Below are 21,366 nucleotides of genomic sequence, written 5' to 3'. Positions count from 1 at the left end.
CCACAACAGTGAGAGGCCCGCATACCTCAAAAAGAAAAAGAAGCCAATCTGAGACAGCTACATACTGTATGATTCAGGTCTGACTCTGGATATCTCTTGAAGGTAGAGCTGATAGATTTTAGGTGACCTACTATTTTTTACTTCAAAGATCAGGCTTTTAATTTTCAAGGATTTCTAACTGGTTATTTTCCATAAAAGCTTGTTCTTGTTTTGAGTTCAAAATCCTATCATCTGTCTGAGGATATTAATTATAATTCTTTAAAAGTCTCAACTTTTCTTCAGCACTCTGAAGCACTGGAACACTCTGTTCTGGTTTTGTGTAAGACAGACCTGCAGTTTTGGGATATAAAGCATCTGGGAGCAAGAGCCATATAACAAACCTAACTTCTCACACCTGAGCTATCTTCACCTGAGCTTTTATCAGTAATGAAGATGACATTTTTTTTTAATTAATTTATTTTTATTTTTGGCTGTGTTGGGTCTTCGTTTCTGTGCGAGGGCTTTCTCTAGTTGTGGCAAGCGGGGGCCAGTCTTCATCGTGGTGTGCAGGCCTCTCACTGTCATGGCCTCTCTTGTTGCGGAGCACAGGCTCCAGACGCGCAGGCTCAGCAGTTGTGGCTCACGGGCCTAGTTGCTCCGCGGCATGTGGGATCCTCCCAGACCAGGGCTCGAACCCGTGTCCCCTGCATTAGCAGGCGGATTCTCAACCACTGTGCCACCAGGGAACCCCAAAGATGACATTTGATCTTCGTTGGCCTGACTTCTATGTTTGCTGTAGCTGTTCCCCAGCTCCAGAGAGGAAGGACTCTTCAGTCAAGAGTGCCCCACAAACTGCTTCTACCTCAGCAATAGTCTTCTCTTTCATGGTTTCTGGCTACAGATTTTTCTGGTTTGTCTCTTATCAGTCCCTTACATTTCACCCTCAAGTAGCTACTAACAAAGTGAGGACTAGAATACCTAGGTCTACCAACTCAAGCTCTTTCCACTACTCCACACTACCTTAGAAGACACAGTCCTTACATTAGAGACCTTAGAAATCTTGCTAGAATGGAGATACAAGCACTGAAACAGAACTAAATACATAGCAATATACTATAAGTAACTAAGGTATGGAGAATAAGTACTCAAGAATTTTAAGAAGTCACATCAAGTTATAGAGAAGGGTTCATTGAAAAGGAGAAGATTGAGATAACCCTGGAAGGACTTCATTCAAAACACCTTTGTAGAACAGATACTAAATCAATTATAGATGAGTTATTCCTGAGCTAGAGGTTCATACATGGATGATATTTTATCACAATGTACTCAGTGTCCCTAAATCATCTACTACTACATATGCATACACATATAAAATAGTATATAAAAAGTATGAGTGAAAAAAAAACAATCAGCATACTAATAATGACATATTTCAGTTAAATGTTCACTTAAACTGTTTTCATATGTACCTCTGATATGAAAAGAGCCATCATCATTTCTCTCTACCACAAGATGATCAATATGAACAGTTACAGGAGCTGGTTCAAAGGATACTGTATTACTACGAGGACTGTCATCCTACAGGAAAGATAAATAGTATTGGCATGTTGTTATTAAAGTAAAAGATAAAATTAATCATCTTCAATTAATCATTTTCTTAAACATTACTTCAGCCAATAATATTCTTAATGAGTTTGAAATATATCTTTAACATGCTTTAGTTCATACAGTGAGAAAACTGCTCATTTTATTTTGATATTTTCTAATTTCTATGAAAAATCTCTACACCATCACCACAAAGACCAACCAGTTCATATTTCTAGACATGAATCAAAGTCCAGGTAGGCAAAGTGAACATTTATAACATGAAAATATAAAAATATTTGTTAACATACTTTTAAATTTATTTTTGTGTTAGAAACTTGTATCTTCATTGGCATCACTGTTGCAACAGTTTCATCTTCCAAAAAATGTTGAATATTCATAAGAGAAGATATAAGAAACTCAGTGCTAAAGTTTTCTATATGGCACTGCAGAAAGCCATTCTTTTCTGCAAGCAAAGAGTGTATTACAGCACCAGGCCCACTTTCAAATCTCAGAGTAATCTCAGGAGAGGATTTAGAATGAATTACAGCTTTATGATCTGAACCTATGAAAAAAGAACAAATAAAAATTATAACTTTGTAGCACTACTCAGACATGTCACTCTCAATTACCGGTCATTATTGTCACTTTGTACAATGTTAAAGCAATAATAAACTTTTAATATTTACTCTTAAAATAAGATATTTACAGTACATGTACCTCACCTTAATTTTCCCAATTTTCATTTTTATAGACAATCTTCTACTGCAATAACGCTGTCTTGTCTATACTTTTCTAAAATATTTATTTATTTATTTATGCCTGCGTTGGGTCTTTGTTGGTGTGCGTGGGTTTTCTCTAGCTGCGGCGAGCAGGGAGCAGGGGCTACTCTTCGTTATGCTGCGCGGGTTTCTCACTGCAATGGCTTCTCTTGTTGCGGAGCACAGGCTCTAGGCATGCGGGCTTCAGTACTTGCGGCACACAGGCTTAGGTGCTCCACGGCATGTGGGATCTTCCTGGAGCAGGGCTCAAACCCGTGTCCCCTGCATTGGCAGGCAGATTCTTAACCACTGTGCCACCAGGAAAGCCCTGTCTTGTCTATACTTTTATATATATTTTTTGGTAACATGGAAAAACATGCCGTGATATAAATCTGATGATGCATAACTCAGATATTTGGAGTGTGTCTGAGTGTGTACATAGCTATACATTTATTATATAATGGACAACTGTGATGAAGAAACAGTCATGGCATTTAAAGTGACTCAAGCCATTTCTCAAGTAGTGACAAAAGCCTGAAGTTTTGTACATTCTTCATTAAAATTAGGCCCTTAAATAACTGGAAAGGTAAATAGAGAAGACCCCATTAACACGTTACTACTAGAAGACAATTTTGAAACTAAAATTATAGCAAAGGAAATATATTTATGTTTATATTTATATTTACATTTATTTATGCCTTGGTTTTGCTCCAAAAAAGAATTTGAGGTGGCTTACAGAGCTATAAATACTCAAGTTCAAAACAAATTTCTTTAATTTCAATAAACACCCATAAAATATCTTTAAAAATAAAAGTTCCTAGTGGAACTACTTAAGTGAATTGGCGCTCATGGTAACTATTTTGTTTATTTTACATTACCTAGCTCTAAAAAGAATAGGAGAAAACATGCACATGGTATAATCAGATTAAAAAAATAAGTAGGGGAGAGAGAGGGAAGATGGCAGAAGAGTAAGACGCGGAGATCACCTTCCTCCCCACAGATACATCAGAAAAACATCTACACGTGGAACAACTCCTACAGAACACCTACTGAATGCTGGTAGAAGACCTCAAACCTCCCAAAAGACAAGAAACTCCCTACGTACCTGATTAGGGCAAAAGAAAAAAGAATAAACAGAGACAAAAGAACAGGGACACGACCTGCACCAGTGGGAGGGAGATGTGAAGGAGGAAAGGTTTCCACACACCAGGAAGCCCCTTCGTGGGTGGAGACTGTGGGTGGCGGAGGGGGAAAGCTTCGGTGCCGCGGCGGAGAGCACAGCAACAGGAGTGCGGAGGGAAAAGCGGAGAGATTCCCGCACAGAGGATCAGTGCCGACCGGCACTCACCAGCCCGAGAGGCTTGTTTGCTCACCCGCCGGGACGGGCGGGTATGGGAGCTGAGTCTCGGGCTGCGGTCGGAGCGCCGGAGAGGAATGGCACTGGCAGCGTGAACACGGCCTGCAGGGGGTTAGTGCACCATGGCTAGCCGGGAGGGAGTCCGGGGAAAAGTCTGGACCTGCCGAAGAGGCAAGAGACTTTTTCTTCCCTCTTTGTTTCCTGGTATGCGAGGAGAGAGGATTAAGAGCGCTGCTTAAAGGAGCTCCAGAGACAGGCGCAAGCCGCGGCTTACAGCGCGGACCCCAGAGTCGGGTATGAGACGCTAAGGCTGCTGCGGCCACCACCAAGAAGACTGTGTGTGAGCACAGGCCACTCTCCACACCCCCTCTTCCGGGGAGCCTGTGCAGCCCGCCACCGCCAGGGTCCCAGGATCCAGGGACAACTTCCCCGGGAGAACACACAGCGCACCTCAGGCTGATGCAACGTCACGCCGGACTCTGCAGCCGCAGGTTCACCCCGCACTCCATACCCCTCCCTGCCCCCGGCCTGAGTGAGCCAGAGCCCCCGAATCAGCAGCTCCTTTAACCCCGTCCTGTCTGAGCGAAGAACAGACACCCTCAGGTGACGTACACGCAGAGGCGGGACCAAATCCAAAGCTGAACCCCGGGAGCTGTGCGAACAAAGAAGACAAAGGGAAATCTCTCCCAGCAGCCTCAGGAGCAGCGGATTAAAGCTCCACAATCAACTTGACGTACCCTGCATCTGTGGAATACCTGAAAAGACAACGAATCATCCCAAATTCAGGAGGTGGACTTTGAGAGCAAGATTTATGATTTTTTCCCCTTTTCCTCTTTTTGTGAGTGTGTATGTGTATGCTTCTGTCTGAGATTTTGTCTGTATAGCTTTGCTTTCACCATTTGTCCTAGGGTTCTATCCGTCCATTTTTTTTTTACTTAAAAAATTTTTTTTCTAAATAATTTTTTTTATTTTAATAACTTTATTTTATTTTACCTTACTTTATTTTCCTTTATCCTCTTTCTTTCTTTCTTTCCCTTCTCTTTCTTTCTTTCCCTTCTCTTTCTTTCTTTCCTTTCTCTTTCTTTTTTCTTTCTTTCCTTTCTTTCTCTTTTTTCTTTCCTTTCTCTTTCTTTCTTTCTTTTTTTCCTCTCTCTTTCTTTCTTTCCCCTTCCTTCCTTCCTCCCTCCCTCCCTCCCTCCCTTCCTTCTTTTTCTCCCTTTTATTCTGAGCCGTGTAGATGAAAGGCTCTTGGTGCTGCAGGTAGCAGTCATTGCTGTGCCTCTGAGGTGGGAGAGCCAACTTCAGGACACTGGTCCACAAGAGACCTCCCAGCTCCACGTAATACCAAATGGTGAAAATCTCCCAGAGATCTCCATCTCAACACCAACACATAGCTTCACTCAATGACCAGCAAGCTACAGTGCTGGACACTCTAGGCCAAACAACTAGCAAGACAGGAACACAACCCCACCCATTAGCAGAGAGGCTACCTAAAATCATAATAAGTCCACAGACACCCCAAAACACACCACCAGACGTAGACCTGCCCACCAGAAAGACAAGATCCAGCCTCATCCACCAGAACACAGGCATTAGTCCCCTCCACCATGAAACCTACACAACCCACTGAACCAACTTTAGCCACTGGGGACAGAGACCAAAAATGGGAACTACGAACCTGCAGCCTGCAAAAAGGAGACCCCAAACACAGTAATATAGCAAAATGAGAAGACCGAAAAACACACAGCAGATGAAGGAGCAAGATAAAAACCCACCAGACCTAACAAATGAAGAGGAAATAGGCAGTCTACCTGAAAAAGAATTCAGAATAATGATAGTAAAGATGATCCAAAATCTTGGAAATAGAATAAAGAAAATGCAAGAAACATTAAAAAGGACCTAGAAGAACTAAAGATGAAACAAGCAACGATGAACAACACAATAAATGAAATTAAAAATACTCTACAAGGGATCAATAGCAGAATAACTGAGACAGAAGAACGGATAAGTGACCGGGAAGATAAAACAGTGGAAATAACTACTGCAGAGCAGAATAAAGAAAAAAGAATGAAAAGAACTGAGGACAGTCTCAGAGACCTCTGGGACAACATTAAATGCACCAACATTCAAATTATTGGGGTTCCAGAAGAAGAAGAGAAAAAGAAAGGGACTGAGAAAATATTTGAAGAGATTATAGTTGAAAACTTCCCTAATATGGAAAAGGAAATACTTAATCAAGCCCAGGAAGCACAGAGACTCCCATACAGGATAAATCCAAGGAGAAACACGCCAAGACACATATTAATCAAACTGTCAAAAATTAAATACAAAGAAAACATATTAAAAACAGCAAGGGAAAAACAACAAATAACACACAGGGGAATCCCCATAAGGTTAACAACTGATCTTTCAGCAGAAACTCTGCAAGCCAGAAGTGACTAGCAGGACATATTTAAAGTAATGAAGGAGAAAAACATACAACTAAGATTACTCTACCCAGCAGGGATCTCATTCAGATTTGATGCAGAAATTAAAACCTTTACAGACAAGCAAAAGCTGAGAGACTTCAGCACCACCAAACCAGCTTTACAACAAATGCTAAAGGATCCTATCTAGGCAAGAAACACAAAAGAAGGAAAAGACCTATAATAACAAACCCAAAACAATTAAGAAAATCAGAATAGGAACATACATATTGATAATTACCTTAAGTGTAAATGGATTAAATGCTCCCACCAAAAGACACAGACTGGCTGAATGGATACAAAAACAAGACCCTTATATATGCTGTCTACAAGAGACCCACTTCAGACCTAGACACACATACAGACTGAAAGTAAGGGGATGGAAAAAGATATTCCATGCAAATGGAAACCAAAATAAAGCTGGGGTAGCAATTCTTGTATCAGACAAAATAGACTTTAAAACAAAGATTATTACAAGAGACAAAGAAGGACACTACATAAAGCTCAAGGGATCGATCCAAGAAGAAGATATGACAATTGTAAATATTTATGCACCCAACATAGCAGCACCTCAATACATAAGGCAAATACTAACAGTCATAAAAGGAGAAATCGACAGTAACACATTCATAGTAGGGGACATTAACACCCCACTTTCACCAATGGACAGATCATCCAAAATGAAAATAAATAAGGAAACACAAGCTTTAAATGATACATTAAACAAGATGGACTTAATTGATATTTATAGGACTTTCCATCCAAAAACAACAGAATACACATTTTTCTCAAGTGCTCATAGAACATTCTCCAGGATAGACCATATCCTGGGTCACAAGTCAAGCCTTGGTAAATTTAAGAAAATTGAAATTGTATCAGGTATCTTTTCCGACCACAACGCTATGAGACTAGATATCAATCACAGGAAAAGATCTGTAAAAAATACAAACACATGGAGGCTAAACAATACACTACTCAATAATGAAGTGATCACTGAAGAAATCAAAGAGGAAATCAAAACATACCTAGAAACAAATGACAATGGAGACACGACGACGCAAAACTATGGGATGCAGCAAAAGCATTTCTAAGAGGGAAGTTTATAGCAATACAATCCTACCTTAAGAAACAGGAAACATCTCGAATAAACAACCTAACCTTGCACCTAAAGCAATAAGAGAAAGAACAAAAAACCCTCAAAGTTAGCAGAAGGAAAGAAACCATAAATATCAGATCAGAAATAAATGAAAAAGAAATGAAGGAAACGATGGCAAAGATCAATAAAACTAAAAGCTCGTTATTTGAGAAGATAAACAAAATTGATAAACCACCAGCCAGACTCATCAAGAAAAAAAGGGAGAAGACTCAAACCAATAGAATTAGAAATGAAAAAGGAGAAGTAACAACTAACACTGCAGAAATACAACAGATCATGAGAGATTACTACAAGTAACTCTATGACAATAAAATGGAAAACCTGGAAGACATGGACGAATTCTTAGAAATGCGCAACCTGCCAAGACTGAACCAGGAAGAAACAGAAAATATGAACAGACCAATCACAAGCACTGAAATTGAGACTGTGATTAAAAATCTTCCAAGAAACAAAAGCCCAGGACCAGATGGCTTCACAGGCGAATTCTATCAAACATTTAGAGAAGAGCTAACACCTATCCTTCTCAAACTCTTCCAAAATATAGCAGAGGGAGGAACACTCCCAAACTCATTCTACGAGGCCACCATCACCCTGATACCAAAACCAGACAAGGATGTCACAAAGAATGAAAACTACAGGCCAATATCACTGATGAACATAGATGCAGAAATCCTCAACAAAATATTAGCAAACAGAATCCAACAGCACATTAAAAGGATCATACATCATGATCAAGTGGGGTTTATTCCAGGAATGTAAGTATTCTTCAATATACGCAATCAATGTGATAACACCATATTAACAAATGGAAGGAGAAAAACCATATGGTCATCTCAATAGATGCAGAGAAAGCTTTCGACAAAATTCAACACCTGTTTATGATAAAAACCCTCCAGAATGTAGGCATAGAGGGAACTTTCCTCAACATAATAAAGGCCATATATGACAAACCCACAGCCAACATCATCCTCAATGGTTCAAAACTGAAAGAATTTTCACTAAGATCAGGAACAAGACAAGGTTGCCCACTCTCACCACTCTTATTCAATATAGTTTTGGAAGTTTTAGCCACAGCAATCAGAGAAGAAAAGGAAAGAAAAGGAACCCAAATCGGAAAAGAAGCAGTAAAGCTGTCACTGTTTGCAGATGACATGATACTATACATAGAGCATCCTAAAGATGCCACCAGAAAACTACTAGAGCTAATCAATGAATTTGGTAAAGTAGCAGGATACAAAATTAATGCACAGAAATCTCTTGCATTACTATACACTACTGATGAATAATCTGAAAGTGAAATCAAGAATACATTCCCATTTACCACTGCAACAAAAAGAATACAATATCTAGGAATAAACCTACCTAAGGAGACAAAAGACCTGTATGCAGAAAATTATAAGACACTGATGAAAGAAATTACGGATGATACAAATAGATGGAGAGATATACCATGTTCTTGGATTGGAAAAATTAACATTGTGAAAATGACTCTACTACCCAAAGCAATCTACAGATTCAACGCAATCCCTATCAAACTATCACTGGCAGTTTTCAAAGAACTAGAACAAAAAATTTCACAATTTGTATGGAAACACAAAAGATCCCGAATAGCCAAAGCAATCTTGAGAACGAAAAACGGAGCTGGAGGTATCAGGCTCCCTGACTTCAGACTATACTACAAAGCTACAGTAATCAAGACAATACGGTACTTGTACAAAAACAGAAATACAGATCAATGGAACAGGATAGAAAGCCCATAGATAAACCCACACACATATAGTCACCTTATCTTTGATAAAGGAGGCAGGAATGTACCGTGGAGAAAGGACAGCCTCTTCAATAAGTGGTGCTGGGAAAACTGGACAGGTACATTTAGAAGTATGAGATTAGATCACTCCCTAACACCATACACAAAAATGAGCTCAAAATGGATTAAAGACCTAAATGTAAGGCCAGAAACTATCAAACTTCTGGAGGAAAACATAGGCAGAACACTCTATGACATAAATCACAGCAAGATCCTTTTTGACCCACCTCATAGAGAAATGGAAATAAAAAGAAAAAGAAACAAATGGGACCTAATGAAACTGCAAAGCTTTGTACAGCAAGGGAAACCATAAACAAGACCAAAATACAATCCTCAGAATGGAGAAAATATTTGCAAATGAAGCAATTGACAAAGAATTAATCTCCAAAATTTACAAGGAGCAGCTCATGCAGCTCAAGAACAAAAAAACAAACAACCGAATCCAAAAATGGGCAGAAGACCTAAATAGACATTTCTTCTCCAAAGAAGATATACAGACTGCCAACAAACACATGAAAGAATGCTCAACATCATTAATCATTAGAGAAATGCAAATCAAAACTACAATGAGATATGATCTTACACCAGTAAGAATGGCCATCATCAAAAAATCTAGAAACAATAAATGCTGGAGAGGGTGTGGAGAAAAGGGAACACTCTTGCACTGCTGGTGGCAATGTGAATTGGTACAGCCACTATGGAGAACAGTATGGAGGTTCCTTAAAAAACTACAAATAGAAGTACCATATGACCCAGCAATCCCACTATTGGGCATATACCCTGAGAAAACCATAATTCAAAAAGAGTCATGTACCAAAATGTTCATTGTAGCTCTATGAACAATAGCCAGGAGATGGAAATGACCTATGTGTCCATCATCAGATGAACGGATAAAGAAGATGTGGCGCATATATACAATAGAATATTACTGAGCCATAAAAAGAAATGAAATTGAGTTATTTGTAATGAGGTGGATGGACCTAGAGTCTGTCATACAGAGTGAAGTAAGTCAGAAAGAGAAAGACAAATACCGTATGCTAACACATATATATGGAATTTAAGAAAAAATAAATGTCATGAAGAACCTAGGGGTAAGACAGGAATAAAGGCACAGACGTAGTGGAGAATTGAAGACACGGGGAGGGGGAAGGGTAAGCGGTGACAAAGTGAGAGAGTGGCATGGACATATATACACTACCAAACGTAAAATAGATAGCTAGAGGGAAGCAGCCACATAGTACACGGAGATCAGCTCGGTGCTTTGTGAGGACCTAGAGGGGTGGGATAGGGAAGGTGGGAGGGAGGGAGAGGAAGAGGGAAGAGATATGGGAACATATGTATATGTATAACTAATTCACTTTGTTATAAGGCAGAAACTAACACACCATTGTAAAGCAATTATACTCCAATAAAGATGTAAAAAATAAAGAAAAAAAATAAGTAGGGAATGGAAAAGTAAAGACAAGTGGTAAGATTATTAACTTAAAATACATTATTTAAATTTCTGTGCCAAAGGTAGACCAAAAATAACTTCCTAGCAGCAAAAAGAAAAATACGATCAGTTTCACACACAATTCATAGAATCCGTGAGTTAAAAACAAACTGTTCTGGAAAGGTGAAGCTGCTTCAGTTATTGAGGGTCCAAGTTATCTGTCCCATGGGCCCTCATAAGAAGACTTCATTTATCAAATTCATGATAGAAAGATGTTTAATTTTCCTCAGTATGCGTGTGAATACTCTAGTCTTACAGAAGTGAAATGTATATATATTTATGAAGGGGAGAAAGGTGCAAGAAATTAAAGATACTTATATTTATGCAGCACGGATAGATCTCTACATGCAACATAAAGTGGAGAGTTGTTTTTAAAACTTTTATTTCAGGTAAAAATTGATATTTAATTAATGTTAGCACTATTTATTAACAATTCAAAATAAATAAATGGTATAGATACTAGAAAATATTAAAAATACTCCTAGGGAATTCCCTGGTGGTCCACGTGGGACTTAGCTGCCAAAAAAAAAAAAAAAAGACACCCAAAGAATTCTTTTAACAATTAAGAACTCGATATTCTAATTTTTTTAAATAGAAGGTAAAAGAAATGGTCACAAACTGATCATGGTTAGTGTTTTTTTCCTGTACCAAGAAAAATAAGAGTTAACTAACTTGTCTACTTAATACTAAGAGCAACTGAAAACAAACAACTTGGTAAATGTGATTTTATTTTGCCTTTTATCTATCTGTATATCTATATAAGTCTATCTACACACAAGCATACACACACACACACACATACACACTACTCACTCCAGGGAGCTGAGAGCTATAAATAATTTCAAACGAAAAAGAGTATTTAGAACAGAGGTAAAACAAAACAAAATTCTCGTTAGTCAAAAATCACTCCTGCTTATTATCTTTTAGGCCATGAAACTTACATTAAGGTCTTCCTATTAAAGGAATCCAAAGTCCACCCATTACAGAAAAACAAACAAAAGCAAAAACAACTTTGCAATTTTTTTTCTTTTTTTTGTGGTACGCGGGCCTCTACTGCTGTGGCCTCTCCCGTTGCGGAACACAGGCTCCGGACGCGCAGGCCCAGCGGCCATGGCTCACGGGCCCAGCCGCTCCGCGGCATGTGGGATCCTCCCAGACCGGGGCACAAACCCGCGTCCCCTGCATCGGCAGGCGGACTCTCCACCACTGCGCCACCAGGGAAGCCCCAACTTTGCAATTTTAACTGTTCATGTCAGAGTGACAGTGTATATAAACTGTAGATCAAATACAATCTTTGTTCATATGGCTTACTAATGTTTTAAATGTTCAAGCTATTTTTTTCTCCTTTTCCCTTTATTCCCTTTCCCTTTCCTTTCCTTTCTTTCTTGTTATTTTGTTTATTTTTAAACAACCAAGACAGCTGTGAAAAAATAAGGTATTAGACAGCACTGACCGTATACCCCATACATATAAGGCATTTCAAAATGATTTCTGCAGTCAGGAACAACATGAAACAAAGTAATAAGTGGGCCATGGTAATAGTGGGCTATAAGAAGGAGTAAAAAACTGCAAAAAAGTGTTTGTGTTGGGTATAGAATAGGGTCTAGCTTTGGAAATTTTATGTTCAATCTTTTTTTGTTGATTTTTCATTGACTACAAAACCTTTCCAACTATATACTTATCTTCCTCCATTTTGTATGCTATTGGGATTTACACTTGCTAATATGAAATTCTTGAATTTTTTTTTTAGGAGATACATTGTAAACTGCAAGGCCTACACACAGAAAAAAGCCAGGAGCCAATTTTTTTCTATGATGCTAGTTTATAGACAAATTACTTGCAATTCCCAGGATGTGAGGTGATAGCATACTTATTTGATATCATGCAGGACTATATGTATTTCAACATGTTATATATCAGATATAGCATTCTGTGTATATAGCAAAGAAAAATATTCCAGCTCAGTGACTTTTTAATAGAACATTGTCATTTAAATTTCTTAGTATAACTATTTTAATAAATTCATTTCTTTAAATAACTGAAAACCGTGAGTGATAATTCCACGTAAAGTTTGAGAAAGGGCTGGTTTAATGTGGTATTCCTCGTCATACACTGTATATTTTGTTGCTTATATCCCTCTATGTCTAAGTGAATGTGTTGATCTTAGAATGAAAAACCACAAGAACAGGATACGTGATTTTACCAAATATCAAGTAACATGCCAGACTCAGAAAATGTTTGCTTATAAGCAAGATAATAGAATACAAAAATTGACACTCATTCTAGTGTGGAACTAACTTTGACCTTTTAGGATTACTTTATCACTCTTTTTTTTTTTTTTTTTGCGGTATGCGGGCCTCTCACTGTTGTGGCCTCTCCTGTTGCGGAGCACAGGCTCCGGACGCGCAGGCTCAGCAGCCATGGCTCACGGGCCCAGGCACTCCACAGCATGTGGGATCTTCCCAGACCGGGGCACGAACCCGTGTCCCCTGCGTCGGCAGGCGGAATTCCAACCACGTCGCCGCCAGGGAAGCCCCTATCACTCTTTTAATATAGAAAAGATATTAGTTTTCTCAGACCTATCATCTCAAAGAATGGGACAACTGAAAAAGTAAAAGATGGAACTTAACAGCAAAAACAAAGATAAATGAGGAAGTACCTCTTCAACAGGTTATGTTTCTAATAACTTAAAGTACTTTATTGAAATATGGTAATCTAAAAGAACAAATCTCTTGCATTATTATAAATAAATGTCATTTTCTGTGAATGCATTTATATCAAAGACAGAATTGCTGATAAATCATATGGGTAAAAACAAAACAAGTTTAGGCTTTCTTGGTGGCACAGTGGTTAGGAATCTACCTGCCAATGCAGGGGACACGGGTTCAAGCCCTGGTCCAGGAAGATCCCACATGTCACGGAGCAACTAAGTCCGTGCTCCACTACTGAGCCTACAAGCCACAACGACTGAAGCCCGCATACCTAGAGCCCGTGCTCCACAACAAGAAGCCACCGCAACGAGAAGTCCGCGCACCGCAACAAAGAGCAGCCCCCTCTCGCCACATCTAGAGAAAGCCCCCACGCAGCAACAAAGACTCAACTCAGCCAAAAATTAATTAATTTTTAAAAATTAAATTAAAAAAAGTTTAAATCACGTTAAAGTCTTACCTACTGGACGATTACAAAGGTAATGCCGTAGACTGATATTGCCTAACTGATCTGGTGTCACTTGGTCTACTTGAAGACAGATTTCCATATCTTCCCCTCGGATGTCAATTTCTCCATTAACACCAATAATTTTAAACACCACAACTGACATCTAAGAAGGATTGCATAAATAATATTAGTATACCAAATAATTTAAAACAAAATTTAGGAAATAACAAAGGAAACTACTATAACCTCTAAAAATACAACTGTGACTTAATAAACCAAAAATATATTTGTGATCAACAGAAAGCAGTTATTGCACTACAGTGATAAACTTCCACTTCCTTTCTTCCTACTTAGTCAAGAGAATATTTTTAGGTCACAAAGATTAATTATATGACATTTCTGAGTGAAATTATTTTCACTCAATGCTGAACTTATTTTCTAAGTCATCCATAAGAATATTTCACTGGGCGAAGATGGCTTAAAATAAACCAGTAACATTTCTTTTGTAGACAGCCCCTCATAAGGACTGACCACCATCTTTACTATCAAACTTTCTCAAAGTGTATTTAAATTGAACTAAGATCAAAATATAAAGAACTGAAAAAAGAAACATAGAACCTTCCCTCCTCAATACAAAAAAAAAAAAAATTAGAAAAGTGAAATTCAGAAAAAAATGATTCAGTAAGAGCAAAGGAAAAATTTCAAGAGTAGAAAGAGCAAAGTAAATCACCCACAATCTAAGTCAATTCATTTTACATATTAATGTCTTTAAATGTGTACATATTGGATATGAGATAAAGTTGGTGGCATTTCTCTTCATAGAATGTCTCAATAGATTACCAGGTCGTCATGATTTTCTTGAGCACCCTCTGAATTTGTACTGATGGCATCTGGAGAGGTTTCACCATAATTCTGTAGGTTTTCACTGGCATTTGCCCGATCTGCTGGGCTCTGGTAATTTGTAGTTGAGTTCTTTTTAATACCTGAAATAATACAGAAATAATTAAATTAAATTAAAATCAGTTTACACATGGTCCAACAATGTTACATTTATCTAACCAAAACAGATTATTTCTTCAACACTTTCTCAAGCACAACCATGTTTAAAAGACAATAAGCAAAGAAAAATTAAACTGTGGTTAGTTAGCAAATAATAAGAAATAACTTTCCACAATAAAACGTTAGAGATACTAAACCCTAAACTTAGACAGTATGAAAAGAAATCTACCACAGCCGACCACAATCTATGTTCTTCCCACTGCAGGTGTGGTGCTGGCATTACTAGCAGGTTCCTGGTCAGCCAGCTTTGCCTCCTCTATTCTACCCAACATTCAGTGGTCCCAGTCTGACCACTTCATTTCCCTTTTCATTCCCCTTCATCTACATGAAGTTAATGCTACTATTGTCAATGTGATTGTTCTCCATCCTTATCAACCTGCCTTAATTTCTCAACATGCTATATTTCAATATTTCTCAAACTGTCTGTGGTAAAAGGCAATTTAAAAAAAATTTTGTGTCCATAACACATCAATACTTTAAAAAAATACTATAAAAATAACTATTGAAAATGAATCTAGAAAAATCAGAAGAACCAAAGACACAAAACAAAGCCTCAATTTTTTTTCACTTCAATCTTGCATGGATTCTGACTTTATATTTAAAAAAAGGCTAATAATTCTGAAAATGATTTCAAGGATTACTTCACTGAAGGATACAAGCAATCAAGTTACTCTTTCACTAAATCCTTTTGCTTAAGCGATAGTATTTTACAAAGCTTTACTTTGTTGCTGTTGTTGTTGTTAGAAACATCTTTGTTATGTCTTCATAACACTTCAGTGCATGCATTATAAAATGAGTATCACTTCCATTCACTGAAAGAACACTCTGCTGAATGCAGATTCCAAGTAGCTGGTTAAAAATTTCTTTCTTTTCAGATGTACATTATAATTTGATATCTGTATACATTACAAAGTGATCACCACCAAAAGTCTAGTTTACCATCCATAACCATACAATTGATCCCCTTCATCCATTCTGACCATTCTCCTACTCCCTTACCCTCTGGTAACCACCAATCTGTTTTCTGTATCTATAAGCCTGGTTTTGTTCTGTTTTCATTTGGGATTTTAAAAAATATATCTCACATATGAGTGACATCATATAGTATTTGTCTTTCTTTGTAATAATTTTTTATTATTATATTTACTACTATATAATTAGGTTCTAACCCAGTGCCTGACAAAACAGTAGGTGCTCAATAAATTATTTATTGAATGGATGAATAAAATGATTTTTAGGGCCAGGGAAAATGCATAAATACAATTGTGGTATGAGGAGATAATAAACTCCCATTTCACAGGGAATTCCTAACATTGCCAGAGGTTAAGATTTCACAGATAAAATAATATTTAAGCTAAAGTAAACAGAAAGAAAAAAGAACACTCTAGGCACAGGTACAAAGGCTAAAGAAGTTTGTCATAGTGAAGAGATTGACAGAAAGACTGAAATATACTATAGTATAATTAAAGTGTAGTAAGCACGTGGGAAAACAGCAGAAAAGGTAAGCTGGGGCCATATCACATGGAGCAACTGTCAGTAATGTTAAGTTTTTTAAACTTAATAGCCTTATAGTTGTTAGAAGTTATCAGGACTAAAATGGAAATTGACATGATAGTATATACATTTTTAAAAGAATATTCTGCCTGTGGAATGAAGTATGAACAAGAAATTGACAAGAAGAGAATTGGGGAGACTAGTTAGAAGCCTGTGGTGGAGTGGTACTCCAGCTACACATTTGTTCGTTTATAAATATGCATGTATATTCAAAAATATGTACTCACAATATACCTATGTATGTATATGTGTATGTGTATATGTATGTGTGCATTAGTGTGCATATGTATAAACATGAATGTATATAAAAACACACAGAAAAAGGTCTGGAATTATGTCAATATATACCAAAAGTCAATGGTAGTTACTTCCGGAATGGGGAATGGTATCAGGGCAGAGTAAGGGTGGTATTAAAGTGATATTCTAGATATCCCCATGACATCTGATTTTTTTTTAAAGAGAAAGTATTCATATAGTTCTTGTAAAATTAAAACAAAACAAAAGAGAACTCAGAAAAAACAAGTCTTTTCCCAATGAAAATCAATTCCTTTGACAGAAAATTATTACAGTTCAGGAGAATAACGAATGTACAGTCACATACCGTCTAAGTGTTACACATAAAATTAATGCCCTTGTATTTTTCAAGATCCTAAAATCAGCCTACTGCTGGAATCTATTCTAAGACAGTTATTAGAAATGAAGACAAAAATTTATGAACAATGATATAATTATAGCATTTTATAACTGTGAAAAAACTATAAACAATCTAAACATCCAGTATCAGGGAAACAATTAAAAGGTGAGGGTACATTCTTATGACAAGTTAATATAGACAAGTGATAAAAAGCAGGTTGAAAAACCATATATGTGATGTAATACCAAATATACATATATGTGAATACATACATACATACATACATATATATATATATATATATATATATATATACATTTATAAGATAAATTATAATCGATAGCTCTAGATTGTGGGACTTTTGGGTTATTTTATTTTCCAAACTGTAGTTGTTTATATTTTCCAAGTTCTCCACATTGAGTGGTAGTCACTTTTATTAATTATTTAATTTTCAGAAATAAGAAGAAAATCACTGATGCTTTTTACGAGTAAGTAGAGATATTTTCTAGAGGAACTGTTTTTGAAGCATCATTTGATCACAAAACAGAAATCCTCTATTAAAGTAGAATTTTAAGCCATAAGGGGGCAAGGGAACTAGGCAATAGAGCTATCTGTGAATCTAGAATAGATTTTTTGACCCATACCAGTAACTTGTCTACATTTAACTGGTAAAGTATGCTGGAAAGGAGTTTGCTATGAATTGCCTATAAAAGTGTTGGGTTAAGGCTTTTAGTTTACATATAGTAATCATTTCCCAAGTCTGGGGTACTAGCATAGCATACTGGTTGGTTAAAAACTGAGGTTCCTGAGTCAGACTAGCTGAGTTCCAAATCTGCCTCTATTACTTCCTGACTGTATATTCATTTCTCTAAGCTTCAGTTTCTAAAGTTATGAGCCTTTCCTTACCTAAGCTGTTTTCAACTACATCAATAGGTTTATTACTCTTCATATACAAAGTAATTCACATTTGCCTCTGGTCTCTTATGCTTTAGGGTCTGTGGCAACTATTCTCTGGCTATGGTCCATGGTTTTATTCCTGTTCACAAAGTCCCCAATGCCTTAGTGATGGGGATGCATCTAATACTAAGTCATTCCTAGTGGTCTGTACTAGGGCATTAGTTGCTTCTGAATAAAATAGGGGAACCATGTAGTTCCATCATACACTATCATGTATGAAAGAGAATTCTGGTTATGGGAATCAACAGATCCAGTCTGGAAAAATTCCAGTCATAGGACCACATAGTTGAGAATTCATCATGCAAATTAAGCCTACCTAATCAAAATTCCAGATATAGGAGTCCCTGTGATAGAGGCTAGTAGAATTAATGTTGTCTGCTTTACGATCTAAATGACTGTATATAAATAATTGCTGGATGTCGTCCATAAAAAGGAAGGAGTATCTGGTCAAAAGAAGCAATGAAACAACCATTAGAAAGTTAGGTACAATGCTGTTTGTATTGTGCATGTATGTGTGTATAAATAAATAAGTCTTTTTGGGCTGTGATTGATTATTGAATATAAATTAAAAAACTTAAATACCACTTCTAAGATTTGTGTATATATAATATGAATTCTTAAACTGTATTGCTTTACCTTTTTCCAAAAATATATGACTATCACTTCCATCACTTTCTAACAACTGTTCTTCCAATATCATGCTGTCAAGTGAAATGGTGTCCAGTGAGGTTTGTGAGGGGCTTCTTCTCATGTTCTTGTAAGAAACAGAGAGTGGAGCCATGTTGGGTGGGCAACGTTCCTTAGGCTTTCTACTGTTAACAAACAAAATTATCAGAAAATCATCACATAAAAGGAAAAGAATTCTTTCTAAAGAATACTTCAAACAAAATAAATATATATTTATATAGTATACACAATTTTTAAAATTATATAAGCTTAAAGTATTTTCATATTTTGAAAACCCTACTCTTCCATGTGTTAACTCTAACAATACCATATTTATCATGGTTTTCTGTCCAAAGCCAAAATATACTCATAAGTACATGCACATGCGTGTGTGCACGCACACACACACACACACACACACACACACACACACACAAATAAAACAAACCCCCCACCCCAAATTCTAACAGTCAGTTGTTACCTTAAAGATGACTGTGATGTAAGTGTTCTGACTGTGGGTGCTTCTTCTTTACTGATTTCCATGTTCTCAGAGAGTGAAACTGTTTCTGGAAGCAAATCTTCAGCTTTAAAGATTGACTCTATGGTTTCATTTCCTTTACTAGTTAAACTATTTGAAAGCATGTTCTGATTACCACCATTATCAACTGACAGGATACTTGAGTCTTCTCTGTAGTTTAAGACACTATTTGAATCTGTATAAGACGAATCCTTTTTGCCACTTGTTTCTGATCCAATTTCTCCTGAGCCACTTTTGCAAACAATTCCACTACTTTCATCTTCGCTTATTTTCCCTAAATTTTTATCTGATAAATAATCCACAAAAGAAATACCTTTCTGCAGATTTGTATCACTAGCTGATTTAAAAAGCAAAGAATCCTTCAAAGGGACATGGCTAAGGTCAATACTCATAGATCTGTTGTCTGACATATGATTAACAGTTACACTTCTAATTTGTTTTATACCACTATTAACTTGTTTTCTTTTTGAAGACAAAAATTCTCCACTTTCTGTAGGCAAATAATCAGGAACCACTGGACTCACACTTTCAGAAACAGGAGACTTAAGACTATTTGCTTTATCTACTGGATGAAGCAAAAGAGCCACTTCCGCACTTTTAAGTAAAATTCCAATGCAAATGGATGTCTGACTAGCTGGATTGCCAGTCACAGCTTCTACATCTTTCCTTAAATTCTCTGAAAGCAAAATAAGTGACTCATGGAGGAAAAGCAGGAGCAGATACTGGTAGTGATTGATCTGCATACTGACATGTTTATGAATGTGAACCAGGACATGAATATCTGCATCTGATGATGAAGAGGAAAATCTTAAAAATGTATCTGAAGGTTTCTGACTACCATTTGTCAAGGGATCAGACTCTGTACTATAATACTCCTTCAAGAGCTTTTTCCGCTTCCATCGGCCAGTCAGATCACTAGACTCACTTTGTGAGGTATTTAGAGATATTTGATTACAAGTCTGCAGCAATTTTTGTGACAATGCATACCTTTTTGGTTGACAAATCCAGATGGAAAGAGGGAAAGAATCTACAAAATTTATTGGTCGTCCTTTTCCACTTTTCATCCCTTCATAATCTATCCAAAATTGAGAAAAGTACACAGCCCAAACATCCGTGGCAGCAGAAGTTTTAAGAGTGTATTTATTCAACTTAGGAGTAACATTTCCTTTATAAACTTCATGCAGTTTGGTATCTTGTTCATGAGCATGTCTCTGGAAGATTGGATGCAGAAGATTAAAACTGTCACCAGATTTGGGGAAACTGGTATATGTTTTACTGAAAAAATCACAATCTTTGAAGTCTTGAAACAAAGCTTCTAAATCAGAATGTCGACAGTTTGAACAGTATCTTGTATTTGTAGCAATCATTTCTGAACTCTGAATAGAAATTGCATGTGGTTGATCTTGATGACATTCAGATTTCATTTCAGAAGGAATGACAAACTAGAAGAGAAAAAACATTAATCTAGTCTGACTTACAAATCCATATATCTTGAAGATAAAATAATTAAGAGCATGACTTGGTTCAGGAATTCTTTTTGACATTTTGCCCCAAAACACTAATTTTCTATCTCGACATAAAATACTCTCCCTCCCAAAGCTTATTAAACCAAATGAAAAAGGCTTAAATGATTAACAACTAAGAAAACAACCAAAGGAAAAAGCCCAATAAATAATGAATAAAGTACATAACACACATATACATATTTGTAGACAATATATCACAAAATAAAAGGAACAAAACTGAATTAAATGCTTACTATGCCCTGAGTATATATACACCCTGAGTAAATAAGAAAGCACAAAGTTTGGAAGAGATAATTTTTTGATATGATATTTTAAATCCAAGCAATTTGGAGGATGACTAGATAAGTAAATGGAATGACTGGACAACTGTCATTAGAATCACTTTTCTGGGATAAAACTATTAATAAAATAAACTTAGGAGTATAGGTCAAACGATTTAGTAAAATTATTTTCTACAGATAATTAAGCCCAGTCCTCAAAATATTCACAACAAAGAGTTCAAACTGACTGGTTTTAAAACTCAAACTGCCCATATTCACAAAATGTAAAGATCATTATGTAATTGTTTTAAATTATAATTATAAATGTTATAAAGTGTGTCTTTATATTGAATATTTTAAGGTCTTTGAAACGATCTTTAAAACATTTCTGCAATGCAACCGTTGAGTATTATTA

The 21,366-nt window shown here is 36.7% G+C and overlaps 1 protein-coding gene across 6 annotated transcripts in view; it reads right to left on the bottom strand.

Annotated features, from left to right (window-relative positions):
- Window positions 1–21,366, bottom strand: part of BLTP3B (bridge-like lipid transfer protein family member 3B) — a 105,787-nt gene that overhangs the window by 13,926 nt on the left and 70,495 nt on the right. For 4 of the 6 annotated variants that reach the window (XM_079938125.1, XM_079938128.1, XM_079938127.1 and 1 more), the window contains 6 exons: window positions 19,109–20,607; window positions 18,598–18,773; window positions 14,598–14,740; window positions 13,770–13,920; window positions 1,875–2,128; window positions 1,449–1,557 (listed from right to left, as the gene is read on the bottom strand). In XM_079938125.1, the coding sequence (XP_079794251.1) occupies window positions 1,449–1,557; window positions 1,875–2,128; window positions 13,770–13,920; window positions 14,598–14,740; window positions 18,598–18,773; window positions 19,109–20,607 (2,332 nt within the window). The remainder of the gene's footprint in view (window positions 1–1,448; window positions 1,558–1,874; window positions 2,129–13,769; window positions 13,921–14,597; window positions 14,741–18,597; window positions 18,774–19,108; window positions 20,608–21,366) is intronic. The other 2 variants (XM_079938126.1, XM_079938130.1) reach the window with 2 other exon arrangements.

Source organism: Stenella coeruleoalba, assembly GCF_951394435.1.
Source record: "Stenella coeruleoalba genome assembly, chromosome: 11".
In the NCBI taxonomy this organism is placed as follows: domain Eukaryota; kingdom Metazoa; phylum Chordata; class Mammalia; order Artiodactyla; family Delphinidae; genus Stenella; species Stenella coeruleoalba.
This window is presented reverse-complemented; position numbering and strand designations above follow the sequence as displayed.